This window comes from Athene noctua, chromosome 1, assembly GCF_965140245.1.
Source record: "Athene noctua chromosome 1, bAthNoc1.hap1.1, whole genome shotgun sequence".
Classification (NCBI taxonomy): Eukaryota; Metazoa; Chordata; class Aves; order Strigiformes; family Strigidae; genus Athene; species Athene noctua.
This window is the reverse complement of record NC_134037.1, coordinates 252795867-252816552: the sequence shown is the minus strand read 5'-3', so window position 1 is coordinate 252816552 and position 20686 is coordinate 252795867. Positions and strand designations below refer to the sequence as shown.

Below are 20686 nucleotides of genomic sequence, written 5' to 3'. Positions count from 1 at the left end.
GGACGCCACCGCCCCACGGGTGTCGCGCCTTAAAGGGACCGGTACCAGCGCGGGGCTCCCCCGGCGGACATGGCGGCGGCGCGCGGTCACCAGCGCACGGTGAGGCTCGGTGGCCGCCCCTGAGGGGTGGAGGCGCTCGGGGGGAGCTTGCCCGGGCCCCGCAGTGCTGGGGCTGCCCCAGGGGTCAGGGCCCGTTGGGCCTCCTTTGGCGTGAGGCGCTGCGCCGGCGGTCCCGGCGGCCGGGAAGGGAGAGGTGGGCCCGGGGCCTCCGTCTGTTGGCGGCCGCGCGGGAGCCGCGGCGAGGAGGAGCGCGGCCGATGCGGCCGCCGGGGGCTTGGGCTGGAGCGGGGCCGCGGGGGGCCCGGGGGCAGCGGGCGGGCAGTGCGGGGTGGGCGGCTTGTCCTCCCCCGACGTGCCGGCAGCAGCGTGGACGGGGGAAGGTGTCTTGTCTTTTAAATGCAACGTACGTGTATTCGAACCATCCTGTAGGCACAGATATGTTATGAAAGTGGCAGAAAAGGATAAAGGTATCCCGCTATTTAAGTCAGCCATCTTACTGTCCCCGTGCTAGTGTCTGGAGAGCATATTTGTAAGCGAATGGGAATAAAATGTAATTCCGTTTGTTTTCAGAAAAAACGTGGGGTCATGACTTTGAAAGCGCCTATTCCAAAGACGGGCGAGGCGCAATTAAGCCGTGTAATTGTGCAATTACGGGTCAGCTACGCTATTACACCAAGCCGTTGCCTCCCATTGGAGAGCTGGTAATAGATTTAGTCTCTGGTTGTTTCTGTTTGTAAGATGAAATTGTTACCTTAAGCTGACTTTTAACTTCAGTGTGTACCTGTATCCTTAGGCGTGAGTGTGACCACCTGGCAGATATGGAGGTAAGACGTAGGTGGTTGCACACAGGGGACCAGAATTTCCTCATTCGCGTCCCTCTCAAGGTGCTGAACGTAGAGAATTCACAGGACCCGTGTCTCTGCTGCTGACTGGTGACATGAAGAAGCGGAGGCTTGGCTGGCGTAAGCACAGCGGGCAGAGCTGACCTGGGTGGATGGCAGCTGCCTGCCAGGTCTTCACCTGAAACAGAAGCTTCCAGTTGGGTTTCTTGTATGACATTTTGGCTTGATGCTTGTAGCTCTCTAAAGTCGGGTGACTTTGAGGTTGGGTTTTTTTGTGAGTAGCTGGGTCTTCTGCATGCTTTGGAGGAATAGAGATGTGAAAAATAGGCAGCATGATGGTGTGCAAGATGTATCTTGTTGAGGATTCATGGTTTGGGGTCTCAGTAGCTTCATGGTGAGCACCCAGTTCTGCATTCTCTGTTGAGTGTCTCTTCTACAGTGTGGTCCCACACTTATGCCTGCACCAGCAAGAGTGGTGACAGAGTAATTTGAGGACTTATATACTTCCTGACTGGTGGGGTTTTTTAGCATGCATAAAGAAGGATCTCAGAAAACTAGTTTTAAGTAGATGAATGTAGGCTGTTTAATTTAGTTAGTAAAACAAAACTTGTAGGAAAAAAAGTTGCCCGCTTAAGACTTTTTGTTTGTGTTGAAAAAAGGAAAAAAGCAAACTTCATATTTTCTGAACTTTGAAAATAGTTGCTTTTAACATGCCTGGCACACTACAGTAGAAACTTAACCAAAAAAGACTGTATTGTGCCAACGTTATTTTTTTTTTCACTATTTCATGTAGTGGCTTGGCTAAGCTAGCTTTTTGATATCTGCTTTTAACTAGAAATGTTATTTAAATTTAGAGCACTCCTGACACAGTATCAGGGAGGCACAGATAGCACTTAAGCTTAATCTCTGGGTGATAGGGGCTGTTCTCCTTCCCTGCTCTCCGAGTAATGGTACTGAGGGATGAGGGCAGGCTGCTAACTGAGGTTGTCCTTCCAAAATGGCTATTCTGAAAGTTTCAGTAACTGGGTACTTGGATGTTTTATGCTCAGTGAACTTAATACCTTCTCATTCTGTTTTTTTTTTTCCCCAGTCTCTAGATAAAAAAAAAAAAGGCTGAAATATGGGAAAATTAAGATGAGCATTAGGACTACTGGCTGTCATTTAAACCATTACGAAGCTTAATTTTTTTTTCTCTTATTATTTCTTTTTCTGTTCTGAGCACCCATATAAGAACTTGCAATGCACCCACTCTGATTTAGTCCCTTTTCCCAGTGCCAAAGGGCTAGTACCAAAGATGCTGACTTGGTGACTTCATGGGGTTTTTTTCTGCAGTTAGTGCCTGAGAGATTTTCTTCATTTTTCTGCCTTTTTGGTTCTACAGTTTGTTTATAAATCACTGTTATTTTTTGCTGTTTAGGGATCTAGCCAAATTCTGTATAATGAGAAAAATATAGAGCTTTTTTTTGCTTTTTCTTAAACTTTTGATATACCACTGAGATTAATAGCATTCTGGAAAGTTTTCCATGGTGTACCTTATTTCTTTACTGTAACAGAGAAGTAACAATGTTATAGTGGGTCATTTTTACCATCTACATGAGTTACTAGGTTTGAAAAGTGTATCAATGCTCCAAGTTGAGGATTCTTATTTTAAAACTTTCCATGTGACGTTATAGATGGTTTTTGTTGTTCTTTTTCTGTTTTCCCTTTTATCCATGGTGTTTAGCCTTTGGGAGCTTCAGGAGGTCACTGCATGCTACTGGTGTGTGAAGTTATCCTTGCTCTGTGTTTTTAATGTTCCCTTTTTTGTGCTTGAGTAAGCAATGGTAGCAGCAATGGGTTTTGGAAGGTAGTGTCCTGCAACCTGTGAAGGTTAAATGTGTGCAGCTTACATAATGTTGGTGGGTTTAGCTCCTCGTGGGACTGCTAAGCTTCTTCCTTAACTATTATGAGGCTTTAGTGTGGCTTAAGGAAGGACTACAGAGAGTACCCAGAATGAGGGGAGAATATGTAGTTAGCAAATACGGCCTAACTGAGGTTCAGAACAAATATATAGTTTCTGATTTCCATATGTATTTTTTATGGGTTTTTTTTCGTTGTTCTTTTATGCTTCAGGATTTTTCTGAGCATCACAGCATGATGATCCCTGTGAGAATTTCCAAGAGCAGAAACAAACTTTTTAATGACTTGCGTGAAATTGAGGAGAGGAGCGGAGAATTAGTGTGATATTTGAGTCTGAGATTTGTGATGGGAAATGCCTTGATGTTGTTTTGTAAACTTTCTCAGTTTTTTCACTCAGGTTATTTAGAAGTCGCTACTCGTGAAATTGAATATAAACCAGTCTTTAGCTTAAACATACAAGGAAAATATTCTTGGTAGCAAGTGATTATTTATACTGAAGCAAAGAACAGCTGCTTATACAATAGATGGTATTTCAGCACAATTTTTTCAGTATTTATTTCAAGAAGATAATCTGTACTATTATACTGTTCAAATTAGTGCCTGTACCCTGCATCTGGGAGAAACTTAGAAGACATGCAACTGATGGAAAGTCTTTATTTGTTTTGCTTTGTGTAACTTGGAGTTCAAGTTTTTGAGTGTGCTAGTTTTAAGATTATCTTTAAGTTAGTCTGCTGTTGGCTAGAAAAATGTTACTTATGACAGTAAAAACAAACAAAAAACCTCCTGTAGTCTGGGGTTTTTATGTAGTTATTTTTAATTTTAATTTACATGTGAAACATAAAGATATCTAGGAAAATTGTGATGCTGGCAGCCTTACTTTGATTTCAAACTGATTCGCCTTTTCTTTTGACTGTTTCATGGGATACCTTTGGTTTGAATCAATAGCAGATAGTATATTGATTTTTTTTTTAATCAATAGTTACTATCATTTGGGTTGCTGTGGTTTACATTGATGCTGTTATTCTATTGACTGCTGCGTGAAGTACTGTGTTTTGCTTGGTTCATTTTTACTTCATTATTTGGACTTCTTATTCTGTGTTCATCAGTTCAACAACCTGTAACACTAATGGTATTTTTGTATGATTGAGGTTTAGGTCTTGATGGTAGCACCTAACAGGCTCTCATTTGGTTTTAAATTCACATGTTATATCAGTGTGGCTGCTGAGTATAAAACTGTGTATATGCATGTATACAAAAACCTGTTTAAAAATATTTTTATTAATATATTCTTAATTAGGGATTAGTGTTTTAATTGTCTTTCAGTGGTAGCAAAAGTTCTTGTGCAAATGCAGTTATTCCAAGAAAAGCAATTATGTTGCGTAGGAAATGTTATAAACGCAAACTGTAAAGCATTCATAAAACTGTTTAGAAACGCTGTTTGATACGTTCGGAGTACTTAGGGTCCTAATTTTCATGTCCACAGTGAATCACTTCATTTAGAAGGGTAGATTAGCTGTGTATAGGCTTTAAATAACTTACAGGGTAAAAAAAATTAAGAAAATTTGTATTATTTTTCTTCCTCCTAATGGGTTTTGGCCTGTTGTTTAATTTGCTATGAGATACTTGCATGAATACTTGCTGTATTTTAATTTAGGTCACGATATGCTCCAAATAATTGGTATTTGCAAAAGCTTAAAAAACCCTTGCCAAGATCAGCAATTGCTCAGTTGACATTTTAGTGAAGTAAATGCTTGTAGGAGCATTGCATCTGCCTGCAGCCCACTTCTCTTAGGTTATCTTCAAATACTGTTACTGAAATGTTTAGTGGTGGGTACAGTTGAGAGAAATTACTCTTGCATGTTAAAAATAAGCATTCATAGTTCATTTAATTCATATACACAAATCAGAAAGCTTAGACTAGGTAGCCAGTTTTTGAGTCAAAACCATAAACACAGAATGGCTGTGGCCATTTTGCTTAGAAGAATTGTGTTAGAAAGCACCTGGTTTAATGGTATCTCGAATGCATAGCATGTTCTCACCTAGGTGGTCCCCTTTGGTCATTGCAACATCCAAACCACAGCAAACGTTTGGAAAGTTGATATAGAGTGTTGGGAAATCTGTGGTCTCTGTGGCCGTGTTGTTGAGAACAGTCTGAAGCTGATCTAACAGTATGCTGCTGCTCAGAGCCAGAGGAACCTTGCTCGCCATGATCTGCTGCTGCTTTTCTTGTGCTGATACCACTAATCAGGTGGAGTGTAAAGTCATCTAGATGGGTCTGCTGGTGAGGTTCAGTCTGTTCATGGAAGGATGAATTGAAGCCAGTGGGGAAGTGGTTGGGACTGTGCAGCTGGGAGGGTGGGGTGAGGAGAGGGTGTGTCCCCCTCATCTAACAGCTGTTACATTACAGGAGTGGTCCTGGGTGTCCTTTATCAGGTTTGGCCACCTTGGTAAGGTGTCCCATGTGCTGTAAGTATAATCAGTAGTTAAGAAAGTGTCTATTTTCCAACTGGTTATGTTACCCTCTCACAATAAGCAAAAGATGGTATAAGTAAGTAGAAAACAAAAGTGGAAATGGGAAACTAGTATGGGAAAGACATTTTATTTCCAATTCCGTTTTAGTGGAGGGGAATTGAATGTAAAAATGTCACAGCCTAGGGCTGTAGGGAAGGAAATACAGCTTTTGAGGTATTAGTCTCCTGCAGCAGTACTTCTACACCTCATCTAATCAGATTCTACTTTTTTGTTGTTGTTGTGAACAGAGAAACAAATGCACTGAATAACAGCTTTGTTTTGTCTTTAGGATGATCTGCACAAAACTTGTAACTCTGCGTCAGCCACAGATGGACTCTCTGCAACTTCATTTATAGAATATCCGAAGTACAAGCCATTTATTAATTCAGATTTGCTGCGCTCCCCACGGAAACCAGTAATTCCATATCCTGAAAGCAACAGCAGAGGTAATAGTTCAGCAAAGTTTTTTTTCTTACCTGTTTCCAAGTCATGTGGTGAAATACTGTAGGTCCACATCTACAAAGGCTGCATTCTTTTTATCCTTTTATCACTTCCCAGTGATGTGCTAGTCACCTGTTTTGTAGGTCCTTTGCACTTCTCTTTCTGAGGAATACCTAGTGAAAAAAGGTCATCTTACAGCTGGAGAAAGATGCTCCTCTTCAGTAATAGAGAGCTGTGATATTGGCTGAGTACTTTGTGAAATAGTCCTGACATGTTTTCTTTTTCCCTTCTTCAGTACTCTTCTCCCTCAATCTTTCCTCTCCTGAGTTCACAGCTGAGTTTGAAATAAGGAGCCTTTAGTCACCAGAACGGTTTGAAGCAAAGGAGAGGTTTGGCTGAAGTGAGAAGGCTTATCATGGACAAAGGGTGTGATGAGAGTATTAGTGAAGATTTAGAGGATACAGAAAAGAGTTCATCATAGAGCTGAACTGAATGCTCACACCACCAAAAAGGGAGGTGATTTTACTCCCACTTACTCTTGTTACTAGGCTATTCCTTCTCCCTCCTTTCCCACTGTGGTTCTGGTGTTCATCTCCAGAAAGATTTAGGATGAATCCTAATACTACTTTAAGTAAAAAAAATCAGCATGATAGCCTCAAGTCCCTATTCCAATAATAGAATTCATGTCGAATTACTGGAGACTTCTGTGTTAATGATCTAGTAGATGAAATCCCAATTCTTGAAGTGCTATTTAAAATGCAGTATTTGTTCTTACATGCTCAATGCCATCAATTTTGAGAGTGCTGTCAACACAAAACTAAAGGAACCTTTTGACAGATAAAAAATTGTATGTGCAGAAAAGAGCTTAATTATGAATTACTGATGCAGGCATAATTTTGTAAATTGTGTTGCATTGGTGACAAACTTTTGACTTCCAAGTTTTCACTTGGCAGCTTTTTTTCAAGCAGGGAATTTGCCAATTCTGAAATAAGTACAGGTGGAGGGAGATAATCTGATAAAGTGTGTATCTTTTTAAAAAGTATGAAATGTCTCTATTTTCAAAAAAAGTTTAAGTAAATATGAATATGTACTGAAAATTAGATCCAACAGGCAGATGATCCTTTTTTTTTTTTTTTTTTTACCCTGGTCTAGTGGAAGATGTTCCTGCCCATGGCAGGGGGGCTGAAACTAGTTGATCTTTAAAGTCCCTTTCAACCCAAACCATTTTATGATTCTATGATTCTTTTTGCATAGCTTTTAAAAATGCAGAAATGTTCTGGAGTGTACATTTTAGTAAGTTTAAGGATATAGGAATTAGATGGGGAAAATAGGTTTGATGGTTCTTGAGTCCTTACCACCCCTCCCACCCCCAAATTTAAAAAAAAAAAAAAATCATATTGAAAAATCTTGAAATTGAGTATAGTAAATTCTGCTTATTTTGGTTGGGTTTTGTTTGCGTTGTGTATGTGTGAGTCTCAGCATACATAGTTGGTTTTAACAATCTAATAAGGATGACTGAACAATACTTGGCATTCACTTGGGTTTCACCTTTATTGCTTCACTGCTGTATTTTGTTAGTCCTTATTATACAGAAATTTCAATTTAGTTCTAAGGATAAGAGTAACAAAGCTGCTCATAGTTTCAGCTATGCCTGTTTCAACTGAATCCTGGCAACAGTAATATAAATAGAGAAGAGGGTACAGTTGGTGACTGATCTTGCAAACAGGGCTACCTTTCCCCTTAACTGTGACTGCTGTCACCCACTTACTTATGTAACAGGTTATTTTAAACCAAGTAGTTTTTATTAATGGTGTACTCTAATGTGCTGTTATGCATTTCAAGACTTGATGGGTTGTTACGCTGGAAAACTCATCCTGATAATTATTCTTCCTTTCTTTTTTTGTAATCTGATGCTCAAATAAGCAGTCCTGACTTTTCTTGTGCTCTGTAATAAAGGTGTGTTCTTTCTCTGGAGTGGATTTAAGCACAAAGGAGTGGGCTAGTGTGACCTTGCAGATTAGTCTGCTATATGAGCTATCTGTACAGATGTTCCTGTGTTTTACTTTAACAGGGCTGTATAGGGGAAAGGGCTTATGGTTCCCTTTGCAGAATTAAACAATACAGCTGAGAGACGTAATACACCAGATTACCAGCAGATGGTCTAATTGCAAGGTTATGTGAGTTCTATTACAACTGCTTTTTGTGGTAGTGAATATATAAAGGTTTTGTTGAGCGATTGCTAAAGCAGGGAGTGGAACAGAAAACAGGAAAGTTGTTCAGCGCAAAGATGATGCATGTCTTGTGGGGGCAGGAGGGGAACACAAGTGTAAAACCAGAAGAATCAAACCAGAACTGCCACCTAGAGAAATAAACACTTTTATAGCCCTTCTGATAGCTAACCTTTAGTCCCCCCTGTGACCATTCCTAGGAACATTATGTCTGTGTGTTTCTTGTGCTAGCATGCACTTGTAGAGGAATAATAATATAGAGAAGTGTCACTGTTTTAACTAGTTATGACCTTTCATTTCCTTTCGATAAAGAGTCAGAAGATGCACTGTTTACACTTCATCTACAGAATATTTATGTTCCTTGTTCTGGGAAATGGATGCATCTTTCCCAAATGTTTTAAGTGAAGGTGTGGACCAAGGGCATCTCTTTGTTTGAGACTAGTTTTAGAATCAGTTATGTTTTAAAGGGAAGCAGATCTTTATTCCTGGAAGTACTCTTGGATGTTGGTAAGGAACACTCTGACTTTCTTACATAACATGCTTCTCTAAAATTGTTTCAAGTTCAATGTTATCTTGAAGAGGTGATTTAATGGTATCTAACACAAGGTACTTGTTCAATTACAGCAATATTTTCTGCTCTGAAGAATCTCCAGGAAAAAATTCATCGACTGGAGTTGGAACGGCTTCAGGCAGAGGAGAATGTAAAACACCTCAGCAGAGAAACTGCAGACTACAAAAAAGTACTAAGTGAACAAATGCAACATAAAGAGCATGACAAGACTGAAGTGTCAAAGAAAAATCAAGGTTGTTTGCAAATATAGATGGTACAGAACACTGGATGAAACTTGATTTTTAGCAATGCATAAAACTATTTTAATTTACATCATTCAGCATCTTTAACTTTGCAGTGATACATGGAATTGCAAAGAAATAATTTTAAAAACACTTTGGTTTAGGGATTGAATGCATACAAAGGTTCATCAGGCTTAATCTGTGAGTTTCTTTAATTGTCCTTTTTTTCTTTGTTTTGGAACTGTCCTGAAAACATAAAAAAAATCCCTGGAACAAGCAGTGCATGATTTCACTTTTCTGCCTTCTGTTATTTGCAGAACTGGCTTCTCAGCTGGCAGCTGCTGAGTCTCGGTGCAGCCTTTTAGAGAAACAGCTGGACTACATGAGAAAAATGATCCAGCATGCAGAAAATGAGAAGTCACATCTCCTGGAGAAACAGGTGTGTTCTCAAGATTAAATTATAAAAATCATGACCCTGTGTCATGATTTTTTTGTAGTTACTACAGTTTTAATAGCTTTTAAGTGTGGATGTCTGCTTTAGCTGGCCTTTATATACTTAAGTGTGGATAATTTCCCTACTTATATTCCCCAGTCTTGTCAGGACCCTTGTATTTTCTGCCTTTGTGCACCTGTCTCTAAGGCAATATCAGGCTCTGATATTAATAAGAATTGTTTGCTTCTGCACAGTTGGCTTACCACAGTAGCTCATACTTATCCCTTAGTTTTATACCCATCTGCTGCTGAAAAACCCCTCCCTTTTGTGTTCACACCCCTCAGATCTTTGGGGATTTTCTTTCCTAGTACTGTTTTTGCTGAACTGGGGCTGAAATACTGATTGTGTGGAAATAATGATAAAATTTCTGTCCCACTGTCAGTGACTGAGATTTGCCTTTTATCTAAAATGAGCTTGAGTTTTGCTTTATAGGAGTATGGATCACCTAGCACTCTGTTCATTGATATCTGTGGCTGGCCTAATTCAGTCTGTTAAATAATTACTGAAAGAAAAACCCATAAGAATGAGTAATGAGGGTTTTCCACCATGTTGGGTTCAAAGGGAGGAGAGACTTCAGAACTGTCTCATCCAAATCTGGCTGAGTGTGAGGTTCCCAACACTGATGGACCAGTGGTGCTCCCTGATCATAGCACCATCTAAAATTACACTGAGGAAGTAGTAGTTCCTTTGTGCTGTTCATGAGCCTCCTTGTGCTGCAGATATAAGGCTTACTACAGATGGTCTTGTTTTATTGTGCTTATAGTTGTTTTTGCTTTTCACTTCTCCCTTCAAGGGTTCATTGGAGAGAGATCGGCTTCTTGATCAATCACATGTTCAGTCTAAATTGGAAAAGCTGGATATGCTGGAAAAAGAGTACAGCAGACTTACTACGATGCAGTCCATAGCAGAGGTCTGTCATTTGTACTGGATAGTATATCAGATTTATCTTTTTAATTGTAATTAGCACTTCATGTGGCTCTATGTCAGTAATAGAGCTGAACTTTGTGCTGTAGTGAAAGACAGCAACTAAACATCTTTTTAAAGCTGAAGTGTTGTAAAAATTTGAAGTTATTGCTGAAAGTCTACATGGCCAGGTAGGCTTTAGGTCACTACACAGCACAAGAGTTGGAGTTTTGTTAAGCCTTAATGGTATGTGTTGGTGTTCCTCTTTTGGGCTTAGTTGATGCATTGGCATGTAGGATTGCAGGCATTCCTGAGCTCTCAACTTCTGAGTTGCCTTGGATGCTACTGAATGCTAGAAGTTATTTTCTGTTATGACCCAGATTTAAGTTCACTTTTGTGGGTTTGATGTGTTTTTTTTCTTGTAGCCATGTATGCTTCTCCTACAGAAATGCAATTATTATTATTTTGCTTGCAGGGTTCTGGAGCCTGACATTGCTAGGCCTCTAGCCAGTCATGAGCTGTTTTCTGATCGACAGGTCTGTCTGCCTCTGTGCTGGCAGGCTGTTCTGTGTGAGCATCCCTGTGCTAAGTGTTACCTCATAATCTTGATCAAAGTGTGCAGTCACTCTTTCATAAGAGTTGCATCTGCTGCCTCTTCAGTCTCTGCTTTAGTTGTGGCAAGACCACAGGAACATTTGCAAGTTTAATTTGAAGCAAAAAATATATAAGAAAGACTATTTCTGTACATGGTGTGCTGAAATGGAGGGAAAGTGGTGAGATGACTACTCATGCGCAATGTTTTAACTGCCTCTGATTTCAGACACTTCTGGAGCACAAGCTGTATGTGGGTCTTACTGAAAGCATTTAGTCTCTGCTGAGCCCCTACCTGGCCCTTTAAGTATTACCTTCAAACAATTTGCTGATGGTAATATTGGTTTTAAAGAAGAAATGTTGGGACTCATTCATGTGAAGTACCTGTAACTGGAGTGCTTGGCTCAGAAGCGTTTTCTGGTGTATGTTTATTGCAACTGTAGTCCTGCAGTGCAGTCTCTGGGTAGCTGACTGAAAGGTCTGAACATGTATATGTCTGAGGATGGGCTCTGGCCTTGTGTGTGGCCAGATGGCCAAAATCTGAATGTATGTGTAGATGACACGTTTTGAAGAACTGTAGTTGGTAGTAATCAATCTTTTAATGCTCACAATGAGACTTAACAAAACCTTCTGTTGTGAACAACAGAAGTAATGGATCCTCACATCCTGTTGTGGCTGTACACTACCTACACCTCTAGTTTTCCCTCTAACCTCTAATTGCCAGGTGGTGAGAAGCAATACCTGCCTGGTTCCAGCTGGGTGTACAGCTGACTGCCTAGCTGTCAAGCACCTGCTAATTTGCAAGGTAGTGAAGCACACAAGTAAAACCTGTCTTCACACTGGAGACATTTCCTCTCCAGTGGAACTAATTTGGATGTTTATCCCAGCAGCCAATTTTTATGAAATTGAGATGTTCTGTATCTTTGAGGTGTCATACCTTCCTGTCATCTTTGGTTAAAGTTGTTTGAAATTTATTTCAGTGACAGCCAGAAGGATGAGTGAGGTGATTGCATGAAACCTAATTTCCCTTAGAAAATGAGCACAAATAGACACCGAAATATTTTATGTCTATTTTTTCATTGAATTTTTGTGCAGCAGCTACTGGTATCTGAGCAGTGGTTTAGGCAGCCCAGTTCTGACCTGCAGCTCCCTTTCTGTGCTGTGGTACCTTGTGTAGGTATCTAATTAGATAGATAGTGGGGAGTGTCTGTGTTCACTGTTAGCCAGCCCTTTGGACTTGTTCCATCTTGCTGATGGACCAGTAATCTGTGAAAACATTTTGGGAAGTTAACTTGTGTAGATAACTTCTGACAGGGTCTGAAGACAGTAAGATACTGCTGTGCAGTTTGAGCTGCACACTGCAGCTAAACAGCTGGCTGGGTGAATATTCAGTTTATTTCAGTACAGAAGCAATGGCCCAGCTTCATGTCCATCTTCAGTTCAAGCAGAAGATTTGCTTTAGCATTTCCACATTAAAAATTCTGTCATACCTGACAGGTTAAACAAAGATCTTTGTGCATCTGACCACTGAAATCAAGAATTGTGCCACAAGCTGTAAAGGGCAGAAGATGATTTTAAGTTACCTGGGATATATCTGTTTTTAATGAAGAAAATAAAATTTAGTCAAGAGGGTTCTTTTATTCAACAGAAAAAGTTGTTTCCTTTATATGCCATTGTCTTAGTGTTTATCCAGGATTTTGCCTGTAACACCTTTGTATAACAGCTGGTTACACAAATCTTGCAGTTGATGGTGAAGTAAAGCAGAACTGAAATATTTACTACTTCAGCATAGTGGGTTTATAAACAAACAAGTGTACAAATATAGCTGTTACTTTGCTTTCCTGACTTAAGTTTGATTAGTGGCTCTGCAAATAATCAGTCTTTGGGAAGTTGTTTTGTGTTGTGGAGCTCTGGATTGTTTTTTCACTCTACTGAATAAATTCAGAAAGCTATTTGGTAACTTTCACATTGGGAGTTTAAGTAAGTGTATCCTACTTAAAGTTTTCATCTTGTCACAGGGTTTACAAAGAAATGTATGCCTTTCCCCTTAACTCTTTTCCTTGAGAAGGGCTTTCATTAGAGTTCTTACATGCTTACAACCGGAAAAAGATCAAATCACTTCAGTTTTGCTTAAAGATCTCAGAGGCATCATAAAAACTTTCCTCCCTCTCCTTTATTAAGAAGGTGGCTAGATGTTAAAAATTTCCTCTCTTCTAAGAGTTTAAGTTACAGATATTGGCAAAAATAGTGGTCTCAATAAAGCAAGTCTTCCCTCAGCTTATAATGATACATGATCTACCTTTGCTGATCCTTTTGTAGTCCAAAATCTTTGAGGATAATGTACACAAAACAACCTACTCTCTAGGGGTTTTTTACAACGAAAGAGAAAGAGCCATGTGTATTGTTCTCCATGTAGGCTGTAAGTTAAATTCAGATACCAGTTGCAGAAGTAAAGATAGAAGAATCAAGTAAGTCTTAAGTATCAGCCCTTGTCTGCTGTGTTTATGCCTATACAGACAAAACGTCAGCCATCATTCTAATGCTGAAGTCTTCACTTGGCTTTAAGTCAGAAGTTGAACTGATAACACTTTTGCTCAAGCTCTTAGTACTGTAGGCTTCAGGAAGAAAATAATTGTTTCATTAGTAATGTTGTTATTTTTATTCAACTTCGACTAGAAAAAAATGAAAGAGCTGGAACAGAAGCTTCAGGAGGAAGAACACGCAAGGAAGCTTGTTCAGGAAAAAGCAGCTGAGGTAACCAAAGGGAAATTTCTTTTGTACTGGTAGGCACTAATTAGCTCTTCCTTTCCATCAGCTTTTCAACTAAACTTGATGAAAGTGTCTCCCATATACAGAATAATGAAAAACTTGGTTCAGTTTGTTTTGGGTTTTTTTTTTTTCCTCCCTCCTGTCTGAGGTGTCAAATGTTCTGAAGTTCTCTGAGCTTTTTGGAAGCCTAACAGCACCTGTGCACTGAAGCTTGATTTCTTCAATAAAAGGAGCTAACTGGAAAAGAGGAGTAGAAATTCAGACTAGTTCATAGTTGAGGAGGATGTATGAAAATCTCTGCTAGAAATAGATCAAGGTCAACAAGTGCGCTCCCTTGGACACTGGTCTTCTAACCCTGAAGTGTTGTGTTCATTATGTTTATTGTATGCTGAAGAAGTATGTAGGTAAGGTGTTAGGCTCTAGCATTAACCTTTGCCATGAGTTTGGGGGCGGGGGGGAGAAGGGTGTCTCAAATCAATCATGAATAATTGTTCTGTGAATGATTAGGAGATGATTTCTGAAGTCTTGTCATAGCTTCCTCTTGGAAGGATCAGTGAAGTGTACAGATCTCACTCCTGACAGTGTGAATCCTTACCTTAACATTTCTAATAGGTTGTTTAGGGTATTTTTAATGTCAGATTTAATAGAACAGAAGCAGTAGTTGTCTGTTAACTGTATGCCACAGGATCAATTGAGCAGGGTTGGTTGGCTAGACTTTCATAATACTTTGTCGAGTGTAAAGCACAGCTGATGTTTTGGCACTTGCCTGCAGGGGAGTAATGCAGTAAGACTAATTCTCTAATTTACTAGCGTTAGTGATGAGTAGTACTACCAGAGGAAGTATTCTTACTTTAAGTTTAAATTGGCCTTGGACATTGTCAGAAGCATCCTAAAAACTCGCAGCCCTTGCTTTCAGAGAGCCTGTATCTTAAAAATTCTTGTTTTGCAATTCTCAGCTTATTCTGTCTCTAATTGTTTATAAATATAATTACAGTAACTCCCCTTATTCCCTCAATTAAAGCTTCAGACAGGCCTGGAAACCAACAGACTACTGATTCAAGCAGCATCACCGTTGCTTTCTCCAAAAGCAAGAAAACCCAGGAAAAAAACTAAGCAGCCAGAGAAGGTAACATGGTGGGAAGACAAGGGCAATTACTAAGGGGTTAAATAAGGGTGTGTGCATGCAGTCAGGAAGTAGGTTGCCTCCTTTTTTTACAAAGCAAAGGGAAAATGGGTTTGCTCAGTGTTATCTTTGATAAACGTTTCTCTATTTTTCTTTCTTTCTTTCCAGAAATGTTCTACAAGCCATCTCACTACGCAGCCCCATTACAGACTGTGTCTGGGTGATGTACCCTTTGTAGCTGGGAAGGTGAGCTGCTTAATTTCAAAGCTTAATGCTCAATAGCTGCAGCTCCTTAAGTGGCTTTGGCTTGGTGCACTCCTGACACCCAGTGGTCAGATCATTTAATTTTCTTTGACTCCTTGCAGTTTGTCTTGAAAAGGCTTGTTCAGTGTTGGTAACATGCTGAATGGGCGTTTCCTAAAATGGGTCCTCTCTGTGCTGCTTGTCAAGCTGTTCTTGTTCATGCATATTCATTCAAACAAAAATATGTTCTTGGCAGCAAATCAGAAATGTTACTTTTTTTTAACGTTCTCCATTATTATCAAGTAGGTTGTTGACAATAACATTTAAAAGAAGCCTCGCTTGCTTTTCCTTCCAGTCTACCAGTCCCAGTCATTCAGTTGGTGCCAACGTGCAACATGTCCTGCACCTGATGAAACAACACACAAAAGCTTTGTGTAACAGTCGTGTGGTAAACGATATTCCACTAGCAAAACCCATCAGTACCAGTCATCCTGCCAGCAAAAGCAGAAAGTCATCTCTGCCAAAGGACTCTTCTTCATCCCAGGAAGAGCTCTCAGAAGTGTTACTGACTTTACAGGATGAATTTGGACAGATGAGTTTGTGAGTTTGTCCTCTTCTGCACTGCAGATCATGAATGTAGATACTTTATATTTTTGCCTTTTGCTTTAAAGTTAGAAGTTTTTGCCTGACAAAAGCGTTAGTATTAGGAAGTCTTTAGCATGTATTCTTTGTTCTGCTGGCTGGGGAGGCTGTCATTTCTCATTGCAGTTAAAACAGTCCAGACTTCATATCTGTGCTTATGTGCTGCAGTATTGAATTCATAAGGGGTAAGGAAGAAGTGTGGTAATAACCCCTGATGCAGTGGACAAACACTCCATTAAAGAACAGCTTTACTAGGCATTTTGCTTGACCTGGTTTACAGAACATTAATTGTTATCCTACTGCACAACTGCAGTAGATACAGATATGCAAACCAGTAACTGAATGAGTGCTGAGATCATGCCCTCAAGGGGTTATTTGGCCATTTTGAATGTGTGATTTGAAGTCTGAAGCTACTTATGTTATTGAGACTTAACATTGCAGCAGCCTGCCACCAGGATATGACACTGTAATAATTCTGCTAACCACAAAAACTCTTCTTACTGGTTTGTTATGGCAATGTTGAACATGTCTGGCTGCTGATGCTATGGTTTACTAGTAGTGCTACTTCTGAATGAGGTGTACAAGCACTAGAAGCCAAGGGAGTCTGATGCATACTTTGTTCTGTCTGAATTCCATGCTAGTGATCACCAGCAGCTGTCAAAGCTTGTCCAAGAAGCTCCAACCACTGCAGTGAGGGAAGACCTGGAGAGGGAACTTGAGGCACTGGTGGGAAAGATGGAAGCAAAGGCAGACCAGATCAGCAAAGTTCGGAGACATCGGCTGCAGGTGAGCTACTTTTTCACTGTATTCATGGTTCTGTGTTTAAATTTTTTTTTTAATGTTATATCCTAATTAGCAGCATTTGAATTAAGCAGCAATTACTGCTGTAGAGCAGTAGTGCCTAGCTTTAGGTTTGATGTCCCAAAGTTAGTCTGCATACCTCTGTCTTTCCATGCCAGTATTTCTGCAGAAGTATCCTTTCTGTCTTATCATTCACCCTTGTGCCCACTCTTCATCCTGTTCTGGGCAGAGCTTTCACATCTTTGCACATGGGTTGGGGCAATCCCAAGCACAAATACAGGCTGGGTGATGAGTGCATGGAAAGCAGCCCTGTGGAGAAGGACTTGGGGGTGCTGGTCAATGGAAAGCTATGAGCCAGCAATGTGCGCTCGCAGCCCAGAAAGCCAACCGTGTCCTGGGCTGCATCAAGGGAAGTGTGGCCAGCAGGGCAAGGGGGGGGGGGATTCTCCCGCTCTACTCTGCTCTGGTGAGACCCCACCTGCAGTGCTGTGTCCAGCTCTGGGACCCCCAGCATAAAAAAGGCATGGACCTGCTTGAACAGGTCCAGACAAGGGCGATGAGGATCATGAGGGGGCTGTAGCACCTCTGCTGTGAAGACAGGCTGAGAGTTGCGGTTGTTCAGTATGGAAAAGAGAAGGCTCCAGGGAGACCTTAGAGCAGCCTTCTAGTGCCTAAAGGCAGCCTACAGGAAAGATGGGGAGGGACTTTTTACAAGGTTGTGTAGTGATGGAAGAAGGGGTAATGGTTTTAAACAGACAGAGGGTAGATTTGGATTAGCTATAAGGAAGAAATTCTTTCCTGTGAGGGTGGTGACACACTGGCACATGTTGCCCAGGGAGGTTGTAGCTGCCCCCTGCCTGGCAGTGTTCAGGTCCCTGGTCTAAGTGGAAGGTGTCCCTGCCCATGGCAGGGGGGTTGGAACTGGATGGTCTTTAAGGTTCCTTCCAACCCCAGCCATTCTGTGATTCTTTTCTTGCATTGCATTTTAGACTCCTCTCATCCCCTGAATCTTTTAACAGTCCTTGCTTGGAGTAAACAACCTATCTATGTTTTGATTTGCAGTTTAAAACAGCTTTCAAAATGTTTTGAGTAGTGTAGCCTGTTCATTCAAAACTATAAAACCTGTTGATCCCTTATTTTCTCTGATGTTCAATCTAGTGGATTTCTTCCAAAGAGCTTAATCCCATGTGTTTAATCTGGTTCATTTCATATGAACCAAGATTCACCCTCACCTGACATAATTTATACGCAATATATGTACTGAGGGCGGTGCTGCTGACATCCAGAATGGACATATGAAACATTTTAGGTTAGAAGCATTACTCACTTGTGATCTCTCGTGATCTTCAGAGTAAATGTTGCAGAGAAACAGATGTGTAGTAGTTCCCAGTAGTAACAATTCTGCATATACTGAGGCTTCTGACTAGCTGTTGGCAAAAGTTTGAGGAGGTAGGATTTAGGAAAGTTGCTGCATGCTATAAAGTAGGAGGAGAGAGCACTGCTACCCGAAGAGAGGGGAACTATAAATGACAGTCATTCTGTGGTTCAAGAGTATGAATGTGTCTGCACCTTAGTCTGTCCAGTTCCCTATTCAGGCTTACGCACACTCAGTCTTTGTTGCTGACTACTGAGTCTTACAAGCTGTGATTTATAGTGGCTGTGTGTAGCTACCAGCTCTCCACCTCAGCACAGTTCTGATATTCTTTTTAAAGCTACATCTCTGACAGTGACTAGCTATTAAAATCACTAGTATGTATGTAGAAAAATTTGTTTTCTGGGTTTTTTAGTCCCTGGATGGTAACAGTAACAAATCATCTTTTTGTCACATGTACCTTTTTCTATTACATTCATAAATGAGATGTTCCCCCATAATGAACTGGTCAGTAGTAGTCAGTAGACTAAGCTGAACACAGATCTAAAGATGCGAATATAGCAATGCTGTGTAAGGAAAATAAAATATTTATTATTCAGGGTGAATTGGAAGCATCTATTTGCTTAGCTGGGTGAGATAAGTGGTGGGATATTTCAGCTGTTTGGAAGAATTGCCCAACATAAACTGAAACATGGTCACTGCTTAATGTTTTTCTTTGGACTTCTGTTTCAGCTAGAGAGACTTAAGAGAGAATGCAAGTCCAGAAAGACTTCTGCTAAACAAGTAAAAGACAGCAGGTTCCCTGTTAGTGAGGTGAAAGTGACAACTACTGTAACCACAAAAGGAAAGAATGCTGGTCCCATCAAAGTGAAACCTGGAGAGAAGAGTCGGAAAAACCTTCAGTTGTTGAGAGACATGCAGACCATACAGACTTCACTACAGAAAGATGATGTCAGCTGGGACTACTGACTGTTCTGCAGGAGATGTTCTTGAATCACCCCAGTCACTTTCTCACATTCTGGATATAAAGCAGCTGCCTTTCTTGCTGTGTGAAAGAGACTACTGTATGCTAAGTGCACTTTTGAAATATGGGCCCTTAATTCTCCATCCCTGGGTTTGATTGTATATATTAAGGTCTAGCTTAAAACACATTCCATTTTTAAAGGTACCCAGCTGCTGAATCTAACCACAGGCCTCCACCAGTTCCTTTTGTGTTACGGTTCCAGCAGTCCCACCATTTCCCTTCAGCACACCAAGCACTGCACGTTTGTGGGGGTTGGTGTGTGTGAAATGTCAGCGCAATTTCATGCTGTTGTTGAACTGTGCGTTGGGAGGCTTCTCAAGATGCATCCTGTCTGAAAACAGTGCTGCATCCCCAAGTCTTAAGGGCTTTTGTCAGTTCTCTTCTGTGTGCAGCTGCAATTACTCAAACTCTGAGAGTGTCTGAGAACAGGTACACCCTTGTGAAAGCATTCTATGGAGCTCTCAAAGCTTTCCTAATTCTTGTTCTGCTACGTTGCATTAGTCAGTATTAATGGCAATGGATGTTTGAGTACTCAAAGGAGCAAAATAACTTTTCCAAATTATTTTGCTTAATGATTGAATTCTTTTTCAAGTCTGAAGAATGAAATTTTTCTACAGAAATCCTACTTTATGAAAGAGCTATAGGATAGGGGATAATATCCTGTCTCGTAGTTCACAGCTTTGGGTGGTAAAGCAGTGAAATAAACCACAAATGTTTTAAACTGCAAGTGCCTCAATCATGCCATTCAGTCCTGGCATCTTGCTTTTAACTTGAAATGTGCTTTGATGAGCTATCTACTTTGGTAGTGGTGCAATTCATTTTGCACTCGCACAGCTGAGTAAATGTTATTTATTATGTTAATAATGTAAAGAATTTCCTATTAATGGAATATATAGAAGACCCAGATTACCCATTTATACAGTTGAAAAATAAAGCCAGCTTGCCTGTTGAATGATTTGCGGGAAACCTGCACTTCCTCTAAGCTAACTTGGTGTTTGCTGCAGCACTGTGCCCTGTCCAGTGTGGTGACGGGACGGCTCCCTGGTCAGGGTGATGAGTGTGAGCTGTGAGCAGGCTCCAGGGAGGCGGGAGCTGGAGTTGTCCACCTTGCCTGTAGCTGAACAGGCGGGGAACTCTGTAGGGTCAACACAGGCAGAAGGGACCTGAGTTTTCATTATCTGTAGGTGCTCCACCTTGCCTGCCTCCTGCCATCTGAGGCACAGAATGTTTTAGCTCTGCTGCGAGGCATCAGAAGCTGTTAACCAGGCCTGGAGCCATCCCCCCCTTGACTCCATTTATGTTAGATAGGGGTTCCAGGTAGCTTGAGTAACCCTTTGGGGAGCGGTTCATCCTGGAGGTTCTGAAAAATCAGTAGCTGAAACTACACATGGTCATTTTTGCTCAGGAAAGACCTCTGGGGATGTGCTTGCTTGAAGATGGGTTAATGTCAGCGCTACCTCTGGGTGTCCTCATGCACACCTTACTGGTGGAGGGCTTTGGAGTGTTTTAGGCACCTCATGATGGTAAATGAGGTGCCCAAGTTGGACTTAAGCCCTCCAGGGGTGAGAGCATCAAGGAGCAAGCACAGAGTTGATCCCAAATCATTACAGTGAATTTGGGCTTAAAGTGAGTTAGATAGAAAAATGTGAATCCTCCTCTTACATAGAAGTTACTGTGCTAATGCACTATAAAGTGCAGAATTTGTTTGAATTTTTGTTGTGAAAGTATTTTTGTAATACTGAGCAGCTAAGCACTGTATCTGTATTCATACTGGTCTGTATAGGATAAGATGAAGATGAATTTTGTTTTCCTGTCATTTCTGTCATTCCAAATTTCAATGTTTGAACATTAGCATCTTGCAAGACCAGCTGCAAAAGAATAAGAGCGATTTTGATTTGATATACTAAATTTTCAGTGCTATTTTATTAACGTTTGCATGTCCTACAAATTCT

The 20686-nt window shown here is 40.7% G+C and overlaps 1 protein-coding gene across 2 annotated transcripts; it reads left to right on the top strand.

The window, feature by feature from the left end:
- CEP57 (centrosomal protein 57) lies at positions 1–20615 on the top strand. 2 transcript variants are annotated; one of them, XM_074916881.1, is made up of 11 exons: positions 1–99; positions 5602–5758; positions 8606–8785; positions 9091–9212; positions 10060–10176; positions 13437–13514; positions 14551–14655; positions 14821–14898; positions 15251–15495; positions 16179–16323; positions 18443–20615. In XM_074916881.1, the coding sequence occupies exons 1-11, from the start codon at positions 70–72 to the stop codon at positions 18677–18679; spliced, it is 1494 nt and encodes a 497-aa protein (XP_074772982.1). In that variant the 5' UTR covers positions 1–69; the 3' UTR covers positions 18680–20615. The 2 variants fall into 2 exon arrangements, with proteins under 2 accessions (XP_074772982.1, XP_074772991.1); XM_074916890.1 differs by lacking the exon at positions 10060–10176.
- The last annotated feature ends 71 nt before the right edge of the window (positions 20616–20686 follow it).

What these genes read in the sequence shown, in the direction of transcription:
- CEP57 (XM_074916881.1), top strand. Translation starts at nt 70, where the DNA reads ATGGCGGCGGCGCGCGGTCACCAGCGCACG. An exon ending in TTCAGGAAAAAGCAGCTGAG is followed by an intron (nt 13,515 to 14,550) that starts GTAACCAAAGGG and finishes CCTCAATTAAAG; the next exon opens with CTTCAGACAGGCCTGGAAAC. An exon ending in TTCGGAGACATCGGCTGCAG is followed by an intron (nt 16,324 to 18,442) that starts GTGAGCTACTTT and finishes CTTCTGTTTCAG; the next exon opens with CTAGAGAGACTTAAGAGAGA.